The sequence below is a fragment of the Haemaphysalis longicornis genome, unplaced genomic scaffold (assembly GCF_048455015.1).
Source record: "Haemaphysalis longicornis isolate Haplotype H1 unplaced genomic scaffold, Haemaphysalis longicornis Haplotype H1 scaffold_3, whole genome shotgun sequence".
NCBI lineage: Eukaryota > Metazoa > Arthropoda > Arachnida > Ixodida > Ixodidae > Haemaphysalis > Haemaphysalis longicornis.
Genome location: NW_027526335.1, coordinates 156,237,923 through 156,263,450, shown reverse-complemented (window position 1 = coordinate 156,263,450; position 25,528 = coordinate 156,237,923). Strand labels below are relative to the sequence as shown.

At 47.3% G+C, this 25,528-nt stretch overlaps 1 protein-coding gene across 1 annotated transcript in view; it reads right to left on the bottom strand.

Moving 5' to 3' along the window:
* LOC144175493 (uncharacterized) overlaps positions 1-25,528 on the bottom strand; it is a 79,255-nt gene that overhangs the window by 22,057 nt on the left and 31,670 nt on the right. Inside the window, exon 5 of the mRNA XM_077704574.1 lies at positions 14,359-14,527. Within this exon, the coding sequence (XP_077560700.1) occupies positions 14,359-14,527 (169 nt within the window). The remainder of the gene's footprint in view (positions 1-14,358; positions 14,528-25,528) is intronic.

The following is a 25,528-nucleotide window of genomic DNA, read 5'->3' as shown; positions in this document are numbered from 1 at the left end:
TTTCTGGAGGTGAATGGCGTCCTTTCATCCAGCCAGTATGGGTTCATTCGGGGTAGGTGCGCGCAAGTGTTTCTTGAACAATTTCCTGATATGCTGAATTCGAGTTTTGAGAACAATAAGGTTGCGTGCGCGCTACTATTAAATGTAAGTAAGGCATTCAAAAAGAGCATTCCATAGGCTGCCATTAAACAAACTTTCGTTGCTGGGGTTTCACGGTCTTTTTCTATTGCTATTAGAACAATATTTGCACGGCAGGTGGCAGCACGTTAAGATAGGTAGAACCTATAGTGATTTCACAACGATCACAGTCAGTGTTCTACTAGGCTCTAAGTTAAGAACTTTATTATTTATATCTGCGTCAATGATCTATGCTCGCATATAGGACTTCCTTGTTCCAATACGCAGATGACACTCTACTTTTACCAGCTGCTTGTAAATATTCTGATGCGATGTCCCCGTTACAAGCAACTGCCACAAAAGCGATGGATTGATTTGCGGCTAATGTGATCACAGTTAATACTTCGAAAACTCGCTTTATTTGTTCTCACAGTTCATTAAAAAAACTTAATCTTGCTTACTCTTTCCTTCCACAAACATCTGATATTTTCCCATGCAATTGCACTTCAATAAATTGTACAGGTACCGTAAAATATCTTGGCGTACATTTTTAAAAAGATTTATCATGGAATACGCCCCTCGCCTATGCTTGCCGGACGCTTCGAGCTGTGTCATGCCTGCTGTTTAATATCAGATATTTGATGCCAGTGTAAGTAAAAAAAAAAACTGTTGTTCATGCTTTCCCCTATAGTGCGCTTCGTTAAGGAGTCACGGTTTATGAGTTTTGTGCCTCACGATGGAAAAATATAATTGATTCTATTTTGCGTTCACTACTGCATAATGTGGCGTTCGACCTGTGCCTTGCCAGGGATATTAATATATTTGCTTGTTATCTATACCAAACTTCGACTCGCTATTGCTACAGGTCATTGTATTGAAGCATTACTGGAGTAGTAGTTTAAAAACGCCGTACATTCCGACGCCGTGTCTCCGCCCTAAAGAACCGTATCCTACCTAGATGCGCCACGAGGTAAGGAAAAAGAAGCCGTATTTATTACGTGCCACATGCCTTTTATCAACTACCTCCAAAGTACCTCTCTTTTCAAACTAATTATAAACTAAGGAAAGTATTACGGCATTACATTGTATAGGTGCTTTCAGTATTCTGGGCATGTTCACCTCATTGCCTGTCCAGTAAACAGTGCTCTGTTTGTTTGCGAGTTAGCTACCAATTTCTGTTTTCTTTATTTAACATGTCTGTCAGCTCGGCAAGGAACTGCCGTTCAAGCCCTATGAGGCTTTGGTAGGCCTGACTTCTGTACAGTTTCTCTTTCTATTGAAAATAAAGTATTATTAATAATAATATTATTGTTATTATTATTATTGCTGTGCAGGGAAGCTGTGCAGGGAAGAGGACAACTCGATGTCGTCTACTTCGATTTGAGCAAGGCTTTTGATGTGGTCTGCCATGATATAATATTTAGAAAGCTGTGTCAACTCGATTTACAACCATGCATCACAACCCTTTTATGTAATTATTTATCGGATAGGTCATGCTTTGTGCATGCAAACGGCAGTGTTCCCTCTCCTACGAGGCCACAAGTGGTGTCCCTCAGGGATCTGTTCTGGGGCCACTTCTTGTTTCAATTTTTATAAGTGATGTTTCCTCAGTAATTCATGATTGTCACTTTCTCTTATATGCTGATGATGTCAAAATATTTAAGGCTGTTTCAAACACCGCAAGCCGTTCCGCTCTTTAGCGAGCGATCACGTCTTTTTCAGATTGGTGCTCACGCAACAAACTCCTTATCAATACATCAAAAACTAAGGTAATGACCTACACTAGAAAAACTGACAGTATATTGTTCTCCTATAACATTAACGGTGTAGCACTACCACGTGTTGGGGAGGTGAAGGATCTTGGTGTTAATTTCGACAGTAAATTGAGCTTCTCCCCGCACATCCGGGAGGTCACTCGGCGGGCCCTCCGATGTCTTGGCGTTATATGTCGCTTATCAAAGGAGTTCAAGGAGCCGGGCTCTTTTCTCAAGCTGTAAACGACTATTTGTCGTCCGCAGCTCGAGTATGCTTCTGTGGTATAGAATAGCGCATGCAAAACACTCTGTATGCATATTGAAAGAGTCCAGAAAAAGTTTATCTCTATCTTCAATCATCGCTTTGCTAGCCATAACAATTTTTGGTCATTCTCTGTACCGATACTTGAGTGCTGATATTCCAGACGTATTAAGGCTGATCTTTTTTTCCTGTTCAAAATCATTCACGGCACACTGTCTTGTGGTCAAATGCTGCAACATGTTGCACTCCATGTGCCGCAAAAATCCAACAGAAGACACGACACATTTTTTAATCCGAGCTGTGTGCATGGCTTGTGCCCCTTGTTTCGCCTCCAGTGTACGTATAATCAGTACAACCAGTATTTAGACATATTTAATGATTCCTCGACACAGTTCCGCAAACATGTGTGTGAGATTGTAATGTAAGTGACCTTTTTTATTATCTGTTCACACGCGGTCACTTGAGCATGAAGTGATGACAACACAAGACTTTCTTTTTTATATATTCCCCTTATTCCATGTCTGTTTTTTTTTACATGTACATTCCTTCCATGCTCCTTTTTTTACATATGAGCTATCTTGCTTCACTCCGTCTCCGTGCAACCAAGCTTTACATTTATGTATATTTTTGAAATTATCTGTGTATGACGACCACTGGCGTAATGTCACATGCCTTACTGCAAGGCACTCTACTTGGTTTTGTGTGTGTGTGTGTGTGTTTGTGTTTTCTGTGGGTGCATGTATATTCTGGTGTACGACTGTGTGTAATTTTTGTGTGCGTGTGTCAGTATCGCTGTGCTTTAATTGCATTTCCTGTGAGGTGTGGGCATCTTACATTGCCTGTTATTTCTTTTTTTTTTCTTGCGCCAGCACAAAGGCCCCGGCTGTTCCTGGGCACGTTAATAAACGATTGATTGATTGATTGATGGATTGATTGGCTGTATATTATTATTATTAATATTGTTATTGAATCCCCCCAAAACAAAAGTTGTCTCATATACTAGGAAAACTCAACAGCAACAACACTTCGATAAAATTGCAAGCACTGCACTGCCGAGGGTGACCGAAATTCGGGACTTGGGAGTAGTATGTGATTCTTCTCTTATTTTCTCTTCCCACGTTACACAAATTACCGGACGCTCTCTTCGATGTCTGGGTGCGGTTTGCGGGTATTATAGAGAGCTTAAAGGTCCTCCTCCTTTTAAAGTTGTATTCGGCTCTCTGCTTACCTCTTCTCGAATATGGTTCTGTTGTTTGGAATTGAACTTGCAAATCCAATAGTGACCGTATCGAAAGGGTTCAAAATAAGTCCTATTCTATCTTTAAGCACCGTTTCCGTCATGTACAAGAAGACGCAAACGGCAGCATGTCTTGTCTGAAAACTATTCCTTCCCTTTGGTGTCGACGAATGCGAGCTGATATTATCTTTCTTTATAAACGTCTTCACGGTTATATTTTGTGTAATGACTTGGTTGCACTTGTCAATGTCAACTTGCCGAACAAACTTTTCCGAACATCTCGAACTTTCAGAACAGATGTTGTAGGTAGTGGACGCTCGTCCATCTGCAGAATACAATGTGCCTGTAACGAATATTCTGATCTTCTTGATATATTCCAGAGCTCTTTTTCCTTGTTCTCTATTGAATTAAAAGCTGTTGTAGCTTAAGTGCCTTTATGTCATTCCAAGTTTATGTGCCGTATTTATTTTATGCAAATCATGTTCTTGATTGTTTGTTTTTCCCTTTTCCTGGTTCTTGTGTTGCGTGAATTTCTGTAGGTTTGATTGTCAGTGCTTGTAACGCTGAACTTCGTTTTTCCATTTTGAAAATTCCTGAAATTTTGTTGCAAGACCTTTTTTTAAGTGTATAATCTATCTCCGTCATGTTCATTGAGTATTCGCTTTTGTATTTTCATTTTTTCACGTGCCTTCAACGTTTTGCTGGCCGAGTGTCATGGCTGCTAACACTAGGCTTCCTTTTTTTTGCTGTATTGCTTTCTGGGATCTCTGTAACTATTTTTACTTTATTGTTTCTGTAATACATGTGGTTTTGTGTGTTGTGGTGTCTTGGTTTTAGATTTTTTAATGTTTGTATATGGTGTTCCAGTACAATAACCCCTGGGTTATTCCTCGGCACCGAAAATAAAGGTTGATTAATATTATTTTATATTATTATTATTATTGTTATTATTATTATTATTATTATCAGCATCCAAGATGGCGCCCAGTGCAGATGTGATCCGCCGTTTTTTACGGCAGACAGGAGTTGTTTCGCTGCACATCGTGCAAAAAGCGTGAGCTCTCCAAATGTATTCAGCTGCCCGACACGAAGCTCCAAGCTTTGAAGACGGGTGAGCGGCCCTTTATGTGCGATTTCTGCGCGTCCTCGGTGACGGAGGCTGCGGATAGTCCTAGCGACGAGTCCGTGCCGGAGAGCCAGGGCATTTCCCCGTGTACGCAACAGGACGGCGTTATCCGACCGGCCGACCTTGGCGGAGACGGAGCCGAACTCCGCGAAATGCTTTTCAACGTCCTTGAGGGACTTTCTTACTTGACGGATGAGGTCGCCAAGCTGAGAGAGGCCAACGACCGCATGGGTAGGGAGAATGCACGTGCTTTCGCCCAGCAGGCAGACGTAATTGCTTCGCTGCGGGCGGAAGTTCGCAGACTTCGAAGGGAGCAGCTACCCTGAGCCGGTCCCTTCCATCCCGATCGGCCTCCCCTCCGCCTGACCTCCGCCGGCCGCCTGCCGCCTGCCTCCCCTCCGACACCTGAGCTTGATGGGGTGCCGCCGACACCTACCCCGCAGCGTGGGCTCCATGAATCGTTCGCCGCTGCTGTGGCGAAATCAGACGGAACGCCTTCAACGCCGGAGCAGCTGACCCCAGCAGCGGCAACCTCTGCTGTGTCCCCCGAGGAACATTGGGACGACTCGGCCATGACAAACAAAATGAACGGGCGTGCGGCGTGTGTGGGTGCGGCTGATTCGTGTCGCATCTCTGTGGTCCAGCGTTCGAAACGCCCTCGGCACATCTTTGTGTCAAAACTGTTCCCTTTCACCACCTCAGCACAACTGAAGGAGCACCTGTCGACAGTGGACGTCGTACCCCTGGCTTGCCAGCGGCTGAAAACTAAGTATACCTCGTACTCCTCTTTCTGTGTGACTGTCAACGAGGTCTCCTTCCAGCGTTTGCGTGACCCTTTCTTGTGGCCCAAGGGCTGTCTTTACAAACCCTTCCGTGGCAAGCTGCATGCCGACATGTTCTGTCCCACCGATGTTCAAAATGACGACTAAAAGATGCGAAAGGGTGGACATCTATTATCAGAATGCGCGTGGACTTCGCACCAAAGCAAATGAATTCTTTTCCAATGCGATTTTTTTCAAATTTTTCGATTATTGTTATTTCTGAAACCTGGCTTTCTGATGACATTAGCTCTCGCGATTATTTTACAAAAAATTACAAAGTTTTCCGTAAAGATAGGGACTTTTCTGGGGCGAAACAAAAGGGAGGGGGGTGTTAGTTGCGGTCGATAGCGCTTTTCAATCTATGCGGTGTCATGAACTTGAGGGCGAAAACGAGTCTGCCTGGCTGGACATTCGTCTGACTGGTGGTGCAAAGCTTTTATTAGGAGCGTTTTACATTCCACCTGATGTTCCTATATCGTCATTTAAAAAGCTCCTTACATCTGTAGAAGTTTGCTCATCACACCCGAATCACCAGCATATCATTCTGGGCGACTTGAATGCACCGGGTGTACAATGGAAACATCTTACCCATCAACACTACAATTATTACGTACAGCAAAAATCCAGCATGATTTTAGACTTCGTAGATTCCACATCCTTGGTGCAACTTAATAATATCAAAAACTTCTCTCAGAATATCCTACATCTTTGCTTTTCAGACATTCAAAGCGCGCGAGTATTGTTGTCTGACACCTCTTTTGTCAAACCCGACAAGCATCATCTTCCTTTTCTAGTGTCTGTTCCCGTCTTGATTCAGCGTTGCAGTGCTACACTGAAGAATAATAAATTTGCTCCCTACTGTTATGCCCGTGGTGATTACATTGGCTTGTATAACTTTTTTTCTTGGTTCGATTGGTTGGAAATTCATGAACTCCATGATTGCGATGAACAGGTCGAGCGGTGCACTAAAATAGCCAAAAGCGGCATGAATCAGTTTATACCTAAGTGCTAACCATGCCGTTCCAAACACCCCTTTTGGTTTTCTAACAAAATCCATACCGCCCTTAAGTTAAAGGACCGCTGCCATTGAAAATATAAGAAAATCGGGCTCGATGAATGGAAAGAGGACTTCCGCTCTTACCGTAAAACGTGTAAAAGCCTTAATGAGCGGGACCAGCGCTCTTATCTAGATTCTGTTGAGAGCAGCGTTAATTCCCAGCCTGCAACATTCTGGAAATATATTCGATCCCCTAAAAATAGCTCACATGAACAAATCCGTCTTGTTGATTCATCTGGGGAAGAAGTTCGTGATGTTGCCAGCCATTTTGGGCAGCAGTTTGGTACTGCTTATGGCCAGCGGGATGACAGTGAAATAAACGTAATGTTAAATAATGTACAGCTTAGTACAATTGGACGAGCAGTTGGTGCTTCAGAGTCTAAGGTGCATAAAACCGTCTCTAGCGTGTGCAGTGATGCCAATTTAGCGGATTTTCCGCTAAATCTGGCGGATTTCATTTTGTTCTGACTGGGAAAAAATTAGTATAGCGGCTAGTGGATTTTTTGGCGGGCCATTTTCATACATAGCGGATTTCTGGCGGATACCTCACGCAGTGCACCGATTCAAAATCGCCCTGTAAGAAAGACCTTGTGACTTTGCTTTCAAGCTTGGTTAAAAAAGTCGTAATTCCGACAGAGCAGATTGACGTTCTGACGTGCAGACTTGAGGACCACTTGAACCCCAAGCCATATCTGGGCTACGTGTTTGAGACGTACGTTAACAACGTGAAAGCTCAGAAGACCGACGGGTTCTCTCTCGCAGATGAAGCTGTGATGCGAGAAAGCTGCATAAGGTTTATTACCACGCTAGTAGATCAAATCAGACAACGACTTCCCTACAAGATCACAGTTCTCCAGGAAACATCACTCTTATCGATCGAAAACGCTTTGTGCGTCGTGAAGGAGCCAATGGCAGTGCCCCCTGAGACAAAAGAAAAAATTTAAAACCAGTGGAGCAAAATCACCCTTCTGAACTGGAGGCAAATATCATCTACGCAGTCGTTCTGGTGTGAAGTTCACTCCTGTAAGGACGCCTGCGGCGAAAACCTGTTCGCCGAGCTGGCCAGATTTGCCATGTCGATGCTCGTGCTGCCGTATTCAAATGCCGAAGTAGAGAGGACGTTTAGTCAGCTTAAAATACTAAAATCCAAGCTGCGGAACAAGATGAAGCCTGAAACTAGAAACGCCATCTTCGTCGTAAGAGCGGGGCTGAAGCGACACCAGAAACGTTGTTTTGATTACGAACTTCCCGCGGCAGTTCTTAGTGCCATCGGGACATCTGCAACGTATATGCAACCAAGTCTCCTTTCTGGTCCCTGAACAAGTACCTGAACAAGTTCCTGTAGAGATGATATCAGACGACGACAGCGGCGACGAAGACCTCGATGTGTTTTTTGTTGACCTGTGAGTTCTTTTTTTCATCAGTGGGAACATTTATAACTTTTAGCCTCATCTGTGATGAGGTTGACAAATGACGACCACCGCCGCACTGAAGCTTCAAGTGTTCTAGTTAGACTCCTTGGAAGACTTATGTTATTTCAGCTCTCGCAGTTTTGGGGAGATTCTAAGAATGATAAAGGTATTTATCATACGAAATTGCACTGTTTTTCTAATAAAATAGGCCCTAGCGGAAAATTTAGCGGATATGTTTTAGAATCTAGCGGAATCTGGCGGATTTCTTATGACTTTTTAGTGAATATCTGACGCCCAGCGGTGGCAACACTGAGCGTGTGGCCCTGACAGAATACCTTCCGCTATTTTAAAAACATTCAGCAGAATTATTGTTCTTGTTTTAACTGCGATATTCAATCACTGTCTAAAAACAAACACATTTCCTTGTAAGTGGAAAATTTCTAGAGTGCTACCATTTTTAAATCAGGCACCAAATCTGATGCAAAGAACTACAGAGCAGTTTCTCTCTTTGTGCTGCCTCCAAGCTTTTTGAGGCAGCGCTGCACAAGGTATTGTCAAGTTCCGTACAGAAGTTTCTTACAAGTAAACAGCATGGATTTTTGTCAGGAAGGTCGACAACAACTAATCTTGCCTGCTTCATGGAGCAGGCCTCCACTGTACTTTCCGAGCGAGGACAGTTGGACGTTGTCTACTGTGACCTGAGCAAAGCATTTGATGTTGTCTGCCACGCGTTGTTGCTTGATAAGCTTTTGCAGTCGGGCATTGATACACCACTCGTGGCATCGCTGGGTAGCTATCTACGCGATCGGTTCAGCTTCGTTAGCGTTACTGGGCAGACGTCCTCTATGTATAGATCCTCAAGCGGTGTGCCCCAAGGCTCCGTGTTGGGCCTTCTCTTGTTCTCCATTTTTGTGAATGATGTGTCAGTCGCAATTAAAAAGTCTTCGTTTCTTCTCTATGCTGATGACATCAAAATATTCAGACGTATTAAGTCCATCGATGACTGTAATGCACTGCAGCAAGATATAATCGCCTTTGCTAACTGGTGCTCAGATAACAGACTAAATCTTAATCCGGCGAAAACAAAGGTCATGTCTTATACCCGAAAAACGAACTCTATTTTCTTTCGCTATAGTATTGATGAAGGTTTTCTCTCTAGAGTCGACGAAATCAAAGACCTCGGACTGCTAGCTTTCTCGCTTCATGTCACTCAACTGACTCGGCGGGCGCTCCGATCGCTTGGTGCTGTATGCAGGTTTCCAGGATACTTCCAGTCGCCTCATTCGCTCCTAAAACTTTTCATGGCACTTTGTATTCCTAAACTTGAATATGCCTCTGTCATTTGGAATTGAACCTGAATATATAATTGTCAACGTGTAGAGCGTGTGCAGACCAAATTTTTATCAATATTTATGCATCGTATTCCGCCTGAGCCCCTCCCGATAACTGTCTCTTTAAGTTACCGGCGAAGCCGCTCAGACCTTCTTTTCTTATACAAACTACTTCATGGTACGATTTCATGCCCGGAACTGCTTGCAGCAATCGGTTTTCGTGTTCCGAAAGAAGCAACAAGGCTTAACCAACCTTTTCACACATCTGCACAACTTAGCAAATGTTCTCCGCTTGATAGACTGCAACGCCTATATAACCTTCACTCCGGGAAACTTGATATTTTTTGCCATCCCCTTGGGGGGTTTTTGGCCCGGCGCGCTAACTTCATTTCGACAATAGTCGGGTTCTTGAGTTATTTTCCTCATGTGTGTGTTGTTTTCACAGAGTTTGTTCTCATTTGTTTGTATATAAGTTGTTGGTGCTGCGGGCGTAATCCTTGTATGTACTATGACACACTTCTGTATTCAACTCTTCATACATATTTTTAAGTGGGCCGAGCAGGGCACAGTAACAAATGTTTCTATAACTTATAACATTCTTTGAATAGTTACAAATATTTCCTGTACTTTGTTTTATACATTTTTGTGTAATTGATGCTTCATCCTATTGCCATGTTCATTGTACGATGTGTTTTTGCAATCATACCCAGCTTTCTCGCTCGAAATTACAACCCCTCGGGAACCAAGAAAAACCACTTGAGGAAAATGATATTTGGCATAAAGCTATACGTCAACGTGAAGATTAAAACGCTAAAAGAATATTCAGGTTTATAAATATTTTTTTGTGTAATTCACTGTCACATCTAACTCCCCATGCATTTCTATGGGATAGTTCCCATGGCTCAGGAACCCAGTCGCGCAACGTGCGCGACTTCAAACTGTGCACAAAGCAAGTATGCACCCCAAATATTAGCTGTGCAAAAGAAGTTTTCATTTCGCTAAAAAAATGCAGAGTAATCACTGTTGAAAGGACTGCTCTGAGCGGGAAAGCTGCACATGGTATCATAATTTGCAGTCTCGGTTAGTCGTGCAATGTAATTTCGATACCACTTTTGACTGTATTATCTATAGTATTCAAGTTTCTTGTTCTTCACTCAGCCACCTTTTTTCCTTGCTGTTTTTGTGTCAGCCGCTGATGTATTTCAAGGCGGCGTTTTTTTTTTACTCACAGTGCGCCAGCACGAAGGCTTCGGCTGTTCCTGGGCACTTTAACAAAGGTTGATTGATTGATTGATTATTATTAATATTAATATTGATTGATTATTAACAGGAAGCCAGCGACAACCTTACACGCATCATCACGGAGTGTGCAATAGAAGTCGGGGGCACTATGGCTAGACAGGATACTGGTAAACTTTCACAGGAGACGAAAGATCTAATCAGGAAACGGCAAACCATGAGAATCTCTACCGCAACTGACAGAATAGAACTAGCCGAGCTCTCGAAGTTAATCAATAAGCGTAAGACAGCTGACATACTGAAGTATAATATGGAGAGGATCGAATACGCTGTAAAGAACGGAGGTAGCCTGAAACCAGTGAAGAGATGTCTTGGCATGGGGAAAAATCAGATGTATGCACTTAAGGATAAGCAAGGCAATGTCATCACAAATAGGGATAAAATAGTCACAGTGGCTGAGGAGTCCTATAGGGATCTGTACAGTAGCCGGGACATACAGGATAATGCCGAACGAGACAGTAGTTCAGAGCAGATAGACATCCCACCAGTAACGACCGAAGAAGTAAGGAAGGCTTTGAAAGAAATGAAAGGGGGCAAAGCACCTGGTGAGGATCAGATAACACCAGACCTCTTGAAGGATGGCGGAGAAATTGTACGTGAAAAACTGGCAAACCTGTATACGCAATGCCTAATGGCCGCAATGGTACCGGAATCTTGGAAGAACGCGAAAATCATCCTAATCCAAACGAAAGGCGACATGAAGGACTTGAAAAATTACAGGCCGATCAGCTTACTGTCAGTCGTCTACAAGGTATTTACCAAGGTAATCCCTAACCGAATCTCTGCAACATTAGATTTCAGTCAACCTAAAGAACAAGCAGGGTTCCGTAAAGGTTATTCCACAATGGACCATATTCACACGATCAATCAGGTGATAGAGAAGTGCGCTGAGTATACTGAACCCCTATATATAGCCTTCGTAGATTATGAGAAAGCATTTGACTCGGTCGAACCCCTAGCAGTCATTCAGGCATTACGGAACCAGGGGGTAGATGAGCATTATGTTAGAATACTAGATGATATCTACAGTGGGTCTACAGCTACCATCATCCTTCATAGGGAGAGCAGTAAAATACCTATAAGGAAGGGTGTCAGACAAGGAGACACAATCTCTCCAATGTTATTCACAGCATGCTTACAAGAAGTATTCAGAATGTTGGATTGGGAACAGGTGGGAGTAAGGGTTAATGGAGAATACCTCAGTAACCTCAGATTTGCTGATGACGTTGCCTTGCTAAGTAACGGGGGGACGAATTGCAAAGCATGCTTTCCGCACTGGGCGAACAGAGTAGAACCGTGGGCCTGAAAATTAATATGCAGAAAACTAAAGTAATGACCAATAACCTCAGGACAGCACAGCAGTTTGAGATAGGTGGCTAGGCACTGGAAGTGGTAAGCGAATATATCTACTTAGGCCAAGTTGTGACCCCAGATCCCAACCATGAGGCAGAGATAATTAGAAGGATCAGAATGGGGTGGGGTGCATATGGCAGACATTCTCAGGTGATGAATAGCAGCCTACCATTGTCGCTGAAGAAGAAAGGGTATGACAGCTGCATCTTACCGGTCCTCACCTACGGGGCAGAAACTTGGAGGCTCACTAAGAGGGTTCAACTTAAATTGAGAACGACTCAGCGGGCAATGGAGCGGAAAATGATAGGTGTAACATTAAGGGACAAGAAGAGAGCGGAGTGGGTCAGAGAGCAAACTGGTGTTAAAGACATATTAGTAGAAATTAAGTAGAAGAAATGGACGTGGGCAGGGCATGTAATGCGAAGGCAAGATAACCGCTGGTCATTAAGGGTAACAGAGTGGATCCCTAGAGAAGGCAAGCGTTGCAGGGGACGGCAGAAAGTTAGATGGGCAGATGAGATCAAGAAGTTTGCCTGGGTAAATTGGTCACAGTTGGCACAGGACCGAGGTAATTGGAGAATAATGGGAGAGGCCTTTGCCCTGCAGCGGGCGTAGATAGGCTGGTGATGAATATTAATATTACTATTAATCTTTCTATTATTATTACCATGGCCAACATGTTGTCCCGGGTGCCAACCTCAAGTTATGCCATTGACGTCTGAAGCGCTGACTTGGAAGTGCACGCCGTAAGTATCGTATCATCCTTCGTCAGTGATGATACAAAAAACAACTGGCTGCAGAAACGGGTCAGGACCTGAAGGGTGTGCTGTACAAGTTGGAATACGGGCTATGAATACAGGGACAGCTGAGGACGTTTTCTTCACAGCTGTCGCAGGTGAGATGAGTCCTCTTGAGAAACTGTAAAGTGTTAATCCCCAAAGGATTCACAAGCCAGACCTTTGAACGAATCCCCCATGGAGAAATGGGAATCCACAAAGGAAGAGAAATGGCAAGGCGGCTTGCCTTTTGCCCTGAAATCAACGCCTACATTGCTGCATTCGTGCAGAAACGCGCAGTTAGTAAGACGTACGCTTACGCGCAACCGCTGAAACATTGTTTTATTCCCCCTGTGCCTACGGACTGTCGTAAAGCAGCGCATACAACGCCCTGGTAAATTTGCCCGAGTTGCAGAAGTCACGAGACACATCGGCCAGCTCGGACATTCATGCAGCTGGCGTCATATTTTCTAGGTACAGCATAGCACTAGAATTCCTGACAGATATTGCCGCCTGCTCCGCCCCCCCAAAAAAATATTTGTGTCATAAGTTCAGCTTCTTTTGAAGGGTATACGACTTTAAACAGGTCATATCTATTCTACGGTATACGACATCGAATGGTTTGACCGAGAAAAGCTTGTAGGCCTTGTGATTCTGAATTCTGAGAAAGGCAAGATTTCTGGCTCTATTTTTTTGCTTACAGGAAACGCCGCTCTAGTTCGCATGGCGCCATAGGCGATATTGCTGAACAGAAGACTGCCCAACACATCGCCGAAAAAGGGGGCTGGTGCGGATCAAGGCACCGCCAATCGCTCCCAGACCAATCTCCCTGGAAGTCTGCTGGCGCCACTCGAAACAGGGGCCATGTTTCGCATGCGTTATAAAGAAGCCTGGCCGACTACACCTTGACTACATCCCCGGTCATAAGACGTCTCGACAGAAGGCTGAAGCTGTGGCGGAATCATCCGAATTTGTTGGTAACCTGCGAGGCCTTCAGCCCAGACATTCCGGAAAGCAGTGAGGACGACGGGCCACCTGTGAAGCCACATGGAGATTCACTCGTATTGCCGCGAGTCATGCCCGCGGTGCCGATCCTGGCCGCAGCAGCTGCTCAAGTTGCAAGGATATCGCAGCGACAACGAAACGGGAAGAACCTAGCTTACAACAGGAATTTGTTCAAATGCCATGGATGAGTACTTCATATTTTGTGGACGTTTCGATTGTTTCAACTTGTCAAATGTTCTATACACTAAGGAGAATGTATACTATTTTGCGCAGCATCTGCCTCGTGTCAAACCCGCCCCATAATGATTCGACAGCGCGGCGAGTCTACGCACCCTTTCTCCTTTTTCACCGCACATAAACACCGCTACATTAAAGATGCGGACTTTTTTTCAAATCGCACCACTGCGTAATGTCTCGCTCAATTACACCAGGGATACCAGTTTAACTCGCTTTAATGTCCTCGCTTTAACTCGCTTTAATATCCTCGGACTTTGGTTTTACTGAACCTTCGTAGTCAAAAGTGCTGTTTAGAGTCTGCTGGCGTGCGCCTCGCGAGAAAATGCCTGAACGTTTCTTTTTGTCATTCGTGCTCAAATGCAAAGGAAGCAGGTAAGCGGGCCTGCAGTCAGTCGTCGTGTGAAGTAATTCCCAACATCGTGTTTTATGTCGAAAAATGAACGCATTTTCGTCGAACTACCAACTGCCTACATCGGAGCACCGCAGGTTACTGAAGGAAACTTGTCGTACGTTTTGCGTGCACACTTTGGCCCCGTGTTTAAAATAAACAGTGAAGGGTATGGTGACCAACCTTGAATTTGTCGATCGCATCCATAATTTCGGTGGGAGTCGATGTGGACGGCATCACAGCCCCGGCAGCGCCATTGAGGACGGGCAAGATTTGAAATGACAGTCCAGAAATGTGCGTGATGGGGTTGGCATCAAGGAATACTTCTGTTGGCCACCATGGCAGGTGCTCACTACAACAAAAGAATTCGAAATCAGAATAATTTACAAATACGATCTCTTTGAGGGGTTGGATCGTAACACTTAATAAGAAGCAGCACTTTCGGACTTAAAGAAATAAATGTTTATTTATGCATCGACATCCCTGAGTTTGAAACAAATTCCAACATAAAGAAGCGCGTGTAGTATTCTGAAAAAAAAACTACATCACGAAACAAAATTGTTTGGCATTAAATGGTCACTTTGCACTTTGCACTTTACAAATGTTACTGTTAACGCTTTGCTCCCAATTTAGGTATATCCTTCAGGAGCTTTGCGTGCTCCAATCGCGTTACATGTATAAGCAAGTTGCATAGACTTTCGAGTGTGAATTTGGGTTCCTTTGCACAGCTCTGGAGAACACTTAAACGACCTACAGATAATAAATTCTTGAAAGACATAGTTCCAAGACAATTTCCTCTCTCTTGGCAGGCTTCAGTGGCTGAGACAAAAACCTAAACCCAGTGCCACACAGTTGAAAATCTGTTGAAACAGTGTCACCATGCGTTTTCTTTACGAAGATTTTTTTAGCAGCGAAGGTGTTTAGCAAATCGTTATTTTTGGCGTCCGCCCATACAAATACCAAGAAATCGCCGAGCGCGTGCGCGTGAGCCGGGGCTTCGCGGCGACCACCCGGCAGTTAACAAAACCAAGAGAAGGGCTAATACTCGCGTGTGTATACCTCGCAACGACTCGCACAGCGTTCACCGATCACTGTCGTTATGAGAAGCATGCCCACTTAGGGATATTGGCCAAGTGTGCAGCGACCGCCTCGCAGTTAAAAAAACAAGCAAATGCCGAGCGCAGGTGTGGGTATTCCTCGCGGTCACCGCACCGCGCCCCGGAGCACGTTTGTCGAGCCAACCATAGCCACTTCAGAAAAAGACATCAGCGTTCAATGTAATCATGGCAACACACTCGGAACGCGAAACAGAACACCTTCAGAGAAAGTGTTCTTTCCTGCGCAAAAATTCCGTCGTTGGCGGGCGACCAGTACTGCCCGGGGTTGATGCTTGATGAGCTGCCTGTTTAAGTATCAATGTATAGAAAAGCTTGCTGAACAAGCATTGACTGTTCGATCAAGACCGTAGTATAACCAGGCTCTTATGTCATCAAGCACTCCACCATGGCTACCGCCTCAACTGGGGCTACTGCGCCCCTTCGGTTCACGTTCTCTGGGAGACTGTTGCAGTAACCACGGCCGCTTTGATTATATGTTGCTGTGCCGCACCAGGGGTCCTCTGCAAGGGGAAGTACTACGTTGAAGTCGTGCACGCATTTCACCTTGCGTTCATGTATTTTAGGGTGAGCTGCGACCTCCTCAGGGCTGCCAGATTGCTTTTACACATAGCGAATGGAGTTCTCCTACTGTACGTTACAACAGCCTGGGAAGATATTTGATATTCTTATGGTTCTTGCGTTTCATATATACGTCGTTTTAACCGCGATTTTTGACAATGCCCTTGCAGTGATGATAGCAGCCTTTCTGGTATTGTGACTGCGGCCCACTTGTTTATGCCTCAACACCATACTGCGTGACAAAGATTACACGCTACAATTTTGAAACTTGAGATGGCTGCTAAATGATTGAGACAAGCAATGTCGGCGATTTGTGTGCTCTGGAACCGTCGGCCAGACATGGTGACACGCGAAGTGACCTGCATGACATCACCCAAATAGTTGGCCGCCACATGATGTCCTTGTAAGGCGATGAAAACTGGATTAACACTACCAGCTTGTGTTAAAGAGCCCAAAACAAAATGATATCGCCTATGGTGATCTTACAAGGTTTTTTATAACGTTACGCTGGCTGTTATAACCACTTCTATAGACATTCGGCGAAACATAAGTTCCGAGAGGGCGTATTTGACGGTCCCCTGCAGCCAGATGAATTGTATTTGTGCAAGATGGCTTACATGCATCGCGAACCGCAAGATGGTGGCCAAGTCAATCCGCAGTGTGTGAGAGAGCAGAAAAGAACTGTATCTTCTGGCCTAATGCTTGGCGTTGTAAGCATAGTTTAGAAAACGCAGCTCGTCCACTTATATAATGGGATGTTTTCTACACCAGACTGTGCAGGTGAGGTTCCCCGTCGAACGTTCTGAAAGTTAAATGGTCTGCAAATTACAAGACGCAGAGTGCTGCAATGTGGTGAACAACAGGTCAAGCAGCTCTTGGACACGCTGGCACCAGTAACAAACTGGCTATGATTATGATATTATCCAAATCCCTTGGTCTAACGACGACACTGATTAAAACGAGAAGGTTTTATGCATACAAAAATAAAATGACGAAGTGACAAAGTCAAAGATGCAGTAATGAAAGTGAATGCGCAAACGATCAAACTGCAAACTAACTGCTAATCGAACTACAAACTCAGAAGACAGCAAACGAATCCCTCACGAGAAAGCTTAGGGTCCCTCCACCCATCGTCATCGTCTAAAGTGAAGCGTAGCTTCAAGCAGTTTAAGGCTGTTTCGAAGTAGTACGAGTGAAAAGTAAAGAGAAAAAGTGCAGACTGAAGACCGGTTGTACTCGATGAGATTACAACTCCACCGACTAAAGGCCGCTACTTTCATCCCCATATTTTCGTCGAGCAATTATCTCTCTTGTCCACGTGGCATTACTTCGCTCTGTGTTTATGATGGCCAAGCTTCGCTCATGGCAGAACCGATGTTAAGACGCGGTGCCCCTGTGACGGCCGAAGGAACCACCAAAATATTGTCACGAAGCCAAGGACGATGCAGTTGTGTTGAAGGAGAAACAAGTTTATTGGAGCGAACTTGTGCTCCCCTAACAACTCAAAAGAATACAGAGGCGGCGAAGCAGCGGTCAACGAAGCGACTTGCACAGGCGAGTGTCGTCGAATCGAATGCCCCGGCGTCCGCACTGCAGGCCTTTTATCTTTCGGCGCGCGTGGTTCTCGAAACGTCGATTCGCATCGAGAACATAGTAGATCCAAGAAGATCATTCTGGGCCGTTCACGTTAGATCGGAACGCTCTCCCCATCACAACAGATAACGCATGCGGCACAGAAAGAAAGAATGGAACCCGCGCTTCCCTTGGCGCAGAGATAACGCAGACCGGCGCAGCCGGGCGGTAAAAGCAAACCACAAATAAGCAAACCCAATGTATGGTTCGCGGCATTACCCCCCCCCCCCTCTAAGAGTGCATCGACCCGATGCTAACATAAGCGACAGTCCGAACAAATGAAAACAAAAGTTCGTCATCGTCCGTAGAAAGGTTTTAGGCGAACCACGTGGTCGCCTTCAGGCCGCCTGCGTTGTCGTGATGTGCCGGAGTCACCATCAGGGATCACTTCGTAGGTAAGTTGGCCAACACGTCGTGGAATCTGGTAGGGTCCGAAATAGCGTCGCAGGAGCTTCTCACTGAGTCCGCGTCGTCGAATGGGAGTCCAAACCCACACACGATCCCCTGGTTGGTACTCGGCGTCTCGGCGTCGGAGGTTGTAGCGGCCCGCATCCACCAGCTGCTGGTCCGTTATACGAACTCGAGCGAGCTGGCGGGCCTCCTCCGCACGTTGAAGATATCCGTGGACGTCGGCGTTGAGGTCGTCGTCTTCTACGTGCGGAAGCATGGCGTCGAGCATCGTAGTCGGCCTTCTACCGTAGACAAGCTCGAACGGCGTCAGCTGCGTCGTCTCCTGGATAGCCGTGTTGTACGCAAACGTGACATACGGGAGCACTTCGTCCCAAGTCTTATGTTCAACGTCAACGTACATTGACAGCATATCTGCGATTGTCTTGTTCAGACGTTCTGTTAGTCCGTTCGTTTGGGGGTGGTACGCCGTCGTTCTTCGGTGATCCGTGTTGCTGTAGCGTAATACTCCTTGCATCAGCTCCGCAGTAAATGCCGTTCCGCGGTCTGTGATTAGGACTTCCGGGGCTCCATGTCGCAGCACAACTTGGCTTATAAAGAACTTTGCCACTTCTTGTGCAGTCCCCCTCGGAAGAGCGGCGGTCTCTGCGTAGCGCGTCATGTAGTCTGTCGCTACAACAATCCACTTGTTCTGTGATCGTGACGTAGGGAACGGGCCTAAAAGGTCCATTCCAATCTGTTGAAATGGTCTCGATGGGACGGCGATCGGTTGCAGAAGTCCGGCGGGTCTTGTCGGCGGTGTTTTTCGTCGCTGGCAGTCACGGCAGCTCCAGACGTAGTGGGTGACGTCAGAGGTAAGGCCGGGCCAGTAGTACCTCGCCTTGATTTTTCCAATAGTGCGGGCTGTGCCGAGATGTCCGGAAGACGGGTCGTCGCGGCACGCTTCCAAAATTTCGTCACGAAGGTCCGCGGGGATGACGAGAAGGTAATTCGCTCTTGTTCCGGGGCTGAAATTCTTCTTCACGAGGACGGAGTTTCTCAGGCTGAATGCTGGTAAGCTGCGTTTGAAGGTCCTAGGAACGGCAACGTTGCATCCCTCGAGGTACTCGATTATGACGCGTAAGTCGGGGTCGGCACGCTGCTGGGCGGCTAGGTCGCTCTCCGTCACGATCCCGAAGAACGCGCTGTCTTCATCAGAGTCTTCTGGTGGTGGGTCGACGGGGGCGCGGGACAGGCAGTCGGCGTCGGAGTGTTTCCTGCCGGATTTATAAACGACTGTAACGTCGAACTCCTGCAGGCGCAAGCTCCACCGCCCAAGACGGCCAGAGGGGTCCTTCAAATTGGCGAGCCAACACAGCGCATGGTGGTCTGTTACAACCTTGAATGGCCTTCCATACACGTATGGGCGAAATTTTGAAATCGCCCATATAATAGCCAGGCACTCTTTCTCAGAGGCAGAATAGTTTTTCTCCTCCTTCGACAGACCACGGCTGGCATAGGCGATTACCCTTTCGCAGCCGCTTTGCTTTTGGACAAGGACGGCACCCAAGCCTACAGTCGAACCTCGTTATATCGAACACGGGTATATCGAATTATTGCTTATATCGAACCATTGTCAGTTTTTTAGAAGAATTACATGCATTTTTAATTTTCTGTATCGAACTCGGTCGGTTAAGAAATGGATATATCGAACTCAGCGCCGGCCGAAAGCGCGCGCTCCGGAGGCAGGCGGCACGCCTTCCTGCATCGCAGGGTAGAATAGCGGTGGCGCAGCAGGCGTTTGCGACTCAAACGCATGCCTCAGGCGTTTGCGACTCAAACGCATCCAAATGCTCAAAGGTGCTTGGGATGACGTAAAGCAGGAGACGATCGCCAACTGCTTTAGGCACGCTCGGTTCGTCGTCGGTGCCGAGGAATCGTCTGGGGAAGATGAAACGTCTGAGGATTTCGAAGAACCCGCGCTCGAAGAGACGTGGAGCGAGTTCTCACGTTTTGTGGGTGCTGTGCCAGAGAGCATGACCATCAACGATTTCGTCGGCGATGACGAAACGGGGACCACGGCTGAACTAACTGATGTGGAAATCGCCGCGGAGGTCACCTGCGAGCTGACTTCAGAGGCGGTGGATGGCGAACCTGGCCCTTCGACCACCGAGGACCCCGCTCCGCTCCCAACTGCGGGCGAAGCTGTGGCCGCTGTGGAACTTTTACGCCGCTACTTCGGCGGAATGGAAGGTAGTGGTCTCGCGTTCGTGGACTCTTTGTAAACCATGGAGCAGGCTGTGGTACGACATGCAGTCAACTCGAAGAAACCGTCAACGCTGCTGCAGTTTTTTCCCCTGGGAATAAATAGTTCACTTTAACGCTTCATGTGAGTAGTCATTCTTGTCGTTGCCTTTTTAGTGATTTAATCGCGCTGCATTTTGACGCGTTTGTGATCAAATTTTATATATCGAATTTCGGTTATATCGAACTATTTCACGGTTCGCGCACTGTTCGATATAACGAGGTTTGACTGTATATCACTGGCGTCCGTGTGCATTTCCGTTTCGGCATTTTCGTCGAAATGAGCGAGCACGGGCGGGCTTTGCAGGCGTTTTTGCAGCTCGTAGAATGCTTTTTCTTGGTCGTTTTCCCAGCTGAAAGGGGTGCTGTCTTTCGTCAAGCGTGAGAGTGGCTCTGCAATGCGTGCGAAGTTTGCGACGAAGCGCCGGTAGTATGCGCACAGCCCGAGAAATCTTCGCACGCCCTTCTTGTCTTTCGGCCTAGGGAAGTTCGCGATAGCTGAAGTTTTTGCCGGGTCAGGTAGGACTCCCGCGGCGTTGACGACGTGGCCCAAGAACTTGAGTTCCTCGTATGCGAAACGGCACTTTTCAGGCTTCAGCGTCAACCCCGACGTACGAATGGCCTCGAGTACAGACTCCAACCTTGCAAGGTGTTCGTCGAAAGTCCGGGCGAATACCACTACGTCGTCGAGGTATACGAGGCAGGTGTGCCACTTAAGGCAAACTAGCACAGTGTCCATGACTCTTTGAAACGTCGCTGGTGCTGTGCACAGCCCAAACGGCATCACCTTGAACTCGTATAGGCCGTCTGGGGTTATAAATGCAGTCTTCTCTCGGTCTCTCTCGTCCACTTCAATTTGCCAGTAGCCGGTCTTCAGGTCCATCGATGAGAAGTACTTCGCGTGGCAGAGGTGGTCGAGGGCGTCGTCGATTCGGGGGAGGGGGTACACGTCCTTTTTCGTGATTTTGTTCAGTCGCCGGTAGTCAACGCAAAACCTTAATGTGCCGTCTTTTTTCTTTACGAGTACGACGGGCGCAGCCCAGGGGCTTTTCGATGGCTGTATAATGTCATCGCTCAGCATGTCGTCGACTTGAGTCCGGATGGCTTCCCGTTCGTGTGAAGAGACGCGGTACGGTGACTGTCGGGTAGGTCGGGCTCCATCTTCGGTTATTATTCGGTGCTTCGCTAGAGGGGTCTGACGTAGTTTTGCGCTCGACGAAAAACATTCGCTATAGCGACGCAGCAAAGCCAATAATTTTTTCCGTTGTTCTTGCGGTAGCGCCGGATTCACGTCGAATGGCTGCGGGAGCTTGAATGTTTCTACGGGTGTGCGTTCAAAGTCGGCGACTGCGATCACATCACTTGCTTCTTGCGTTTCTTCGAGGAACGCAATTGCAGCTCCCTTGTTTAAATGCTGGTACTCTTCGGTGAAATTAGTGACCAAAACGTGAGATTGGCGTTGCTTAAAGTGCGCAATGCCTCTTGCGACGGAGACACCGCGGTCGAGAAGCAACCTTCGATCACTCTCTACGATAGCGTCGATGTCAGAAGCAGCATCCTCACAGTAGACGGCGATCATCAAGCTTGCGCGGGGTGGCAGGGTGATGTGATCGTCGGCGATCCTGACAGCAGCACGGTGATCGGGGTTCGGCTGCGGCGTCGTGGAGTGATTGGAGGAAAATGTTATCGACTTGGTCTGCAGATCAATTATTGCGCCGTTGTCCGTCAAAAAGTCCATTCCGAGAATCACGTCGCGGGAGCAGTTAGGCAGAACGACGAACGCCACAGGGTACGTTGTGCCGTCTATGGTGACGCGCGATGTGCACGTTCCACTTGGCGTCACGAGGTGGCCTCCTGCTGTGCGTATGTGCGGACCGTCCCATCTGGTCATAACTTTCTTCAGTTTAGACGCAAATGGTCCGCTCATTACCGAATAGTCAGCTCCCGTGTCTACGAGGGCGACTACGTCAAAGCCGTCGATGGACACCTTGACGTCAGATGCAGTTGTCCTCGAGTTCCGGGTTCGTCGGGGCGTCGTATCTCTGCTTGTATGTGTTGATGGTCGGGCACTGTGCATCGTCGTTGTCGTCGTCTTCTCAACGGACGTCTCGGTCAGGTCGGGTACGCGTCGCGCCGTGTAGCTGTCGTCGTGTTCAGGAGTCTCGTCAGGGTTAGGTCGGGTCGTCGGGATGAGGGCATGTCGTGAATCGCTGTCTTCAGCGCGTCCTTGCGTCGTTGGAGGGTTTCCAGTTTTTCGCCGTAGAGCAACTTCACCTCCAGAAGTTGCCGCCTTTAGTTTCCCCCTCGTGGGCTGGGAGACCTTCCACGTGCGAAGTCAGCATTGCTACGGCGGTTCGGCGATTGGTACGGGTAGGGCGATGGCGAGCGGTTGAAACGGGATGGGCCACGGCTGGTTTCAGATAGATACTCGTCGATCTCACGTGGTCGTTGGCCAGGGAGAGGGCGAGGAGCGTCGACGGAGAAACCACGCAGTCCGAGTCTCTTGTATGGGCAGCGACGGTAGATGTGGTCGGCCTCTCCGCAGTGGTAGCACAGAGGACGATTATCGGGAGTTCGCCATACGTCCGTCTTCCTCGGCGTCTGGTTTCGGGCTACCGGGGGTCGGGCGGGTGACAGTGGGCGGCGGTACGGCGGGGCCTCTTGACGGCGTGTTGGGGCAGGGCGGGGTCGACGAACAGCCGCAGAGTAGGTCATAGCCTCGGGCTCGCGGGGTGCTTCGGACGGCACAGAAGTTCCCAAAGCCTGCTGTACTTCTTCCCGGATCACGTCGGTCAGTGAAGTGACTTGAGGTTGTGGTGTCGTCATCGGGAAAAGTTTCCACAGCTCCTCCCTTACCACTGCGCGGATAGTGTCGCGAAGTGAGTCGGAGTTAATAGCGCTGGCACCAATCGTCTCCGAAACCAGCGCATTGATTGGGCGGTCGTACTGCCTCGTTCGGATTTCGAGCGTCTTCTCCATCGCGGCGGCCTCAGACGCGAATTCGGACACGGTCTTGGGGGGGTTGCGAACTAGGCACGCGAAGAGCTCTTGCTTCACACCTCGCATCAGAAACCGTAGTTTCTTTTCCTCCGTCATTCCTGGGTCCGCACGGCGGAAAAGTCGCTTCATTTCCTCGACGAAGATTACGACTCCTTCGTTCGGGTGTTGCGTTCGAGTTTCCAGTAAAATCGCAGCTCGTTCTTTTCTCACCACGGTCGTGAAGGTCTTAAGAAACTCGCTTTCGAATTGCGTCCAGTCGGTCAAGGCACTCTCGTGGTTTTCAAACCAACTTCGAGCTGCATCCTCCAAGTAAAAGAAAACATGCCGGAAGGTTTCTTCATCGTCCCACCTGTTGAAGATCCGCACGCGCTCCAGCTTCTCCAACCATTCCTCTGGGTCTTCAGTGGGGGTTCCCCGGAACGATGGTGGTTCCCGGGGCTGCTGCAGCATGATTGGCGACGTTGTTTCTTGTACCATGGTGTTGGTTGCAGCGTTCCTTCTCTTGGGCCCTTCTGGCATCATACCGAACTCGGGTGGTAAATCTTGCAGGCGGGGGCTGGCTCTTGTTGGACTGGCTTGGCGGCTTTTCGAGGTTGTAGTGGGCATGAAGGGTGCGTACCCAGCACCTCCACCAGATGTCACGAAGCCAAGGACGATGCAGTTGTGTTGAAGGAGAAACAAGTTTATTGGAGCGAACTTGTGCTCCCCTAACAACTCAAAAGAATACAGAGGCGGCGAAGCAGCGGTCAACGAAGCGACTTGCACAGGCGAGTGTCGTCGAATCGAATGCCCCGGCGTCCGCACTGCAGGCCTTTTATCTTTCGGCGCGCGTGGTTCTCGAAACGTCGATTCGCATCGAGAACATAGTAGATCCAAGAAGATCATTCTGGGCCGTTCACGTTAGATCGGAACGCTCTCCCCATCACAACAGATAACGCATGCGGCACAGAAAGAAAGAATGGAACCCGCGCTTCCCTTGGCGCAGAGATAACGCAGACCGGCGCAGCCGGGCGGTAAAAGCAAACCACAAATAAGCAAACCCAATGTATGGTTCGCGGCAATATGACAAATCGACATTGGTAAAAAACAGGAAAGATTGGAAACAAATAAAAATGCACCGCTTCACCCCGTGCTGAGAGTAACCCGGCGAAGCTTTAACGTGTGGCCGGTGCTTTACATTTCACGCGTAGTCTAACTACTGCAATGTAACGTGCGGCCGGTGTTTGCCATTGCCACGTTAACGTTGCTCTGTCCCCACTGCCGTTACCACTTGACCTGAGCTTCATGCTTGGTGCGCGTCATCCATGCTTCTAAAATCTGCAGATATTCAGAGAACTATCTACTAATCCGTAGCATCGTTAGGCCGCTTGTTCAGAGTGTGAATCTTCTAGAGCCACATTTTTTAATTTTTTTTCCGAGTTCTGTTGCATCGATTACATGTATTTGCGCAACTAAAACGTTTACGAGTGGAAATTCAGCAAAATCTGCTATTTTGTGTAAATGCAGGGCACAACAAGGTTCACCACATTTAAATTTTGTTCAGTTTTTCTTCTTTTTTTATAGTCTGTTCCACAAATTATGTTCACTAGGCTGTTATGGGCTAGAAATTTGGCCGTGCGATAAAATTGTGGGGTCTCTGGGTAAAGATAAAAAAGAATAAATCTAAAATAGCCAAGAACATGCCGGCCGAAAGCACCCTCTTAAAAATGAATGGCTAGAACTAGTAAAAGACTATAACTACGTCGGATGGATGGTTAGTACTGACCCCAACTACGAGAGAGAAGTCAGGCGAATCGGTCTCGGCTGGGGGGAACTCGACAGGAATTCGCAAATAATGAGAAGTAAGCTATCTTTTTCTCTCAAAGCAAACATATACAACCAGTGCCTACTGCGGGTAATGAAATGCAGAGCTCAAACTCGCCGCCTTACTAAGCAAATTGAAAGCAAACTTAAATTGGCTGAAGGGCTATGAACGAATAAAGGTAGGATTAACACTTAGAGACCGGAAACGAACTTCTTGGATCAAGAAGAAAATCGAGTAGAAAATATTACAGTGGAAGAAAAAAAATAGCTGGACTTGGGCTGGCCATATAGCGAGACCAACCGACAACGCGTGGACAATTACGGTAAACGGAGCGGATACCAAGAGAGGGGTGTAGTAGCATGCGAAGGCCAATACACGATGGGTGGTTGAAAAAGGGGAAGAGGGAGACGAAGCGGGTCGGCCACCCACCGTCAGTCGATGGTGCGGTCGGTATTATTTACGCTGTTTCTACTAATGTGCCCATCGCCATATTTTGCTCTGTGCTTCCTGCTACATTGTCACGTCTTCTTGCCAAGTTTCAAGACAATTG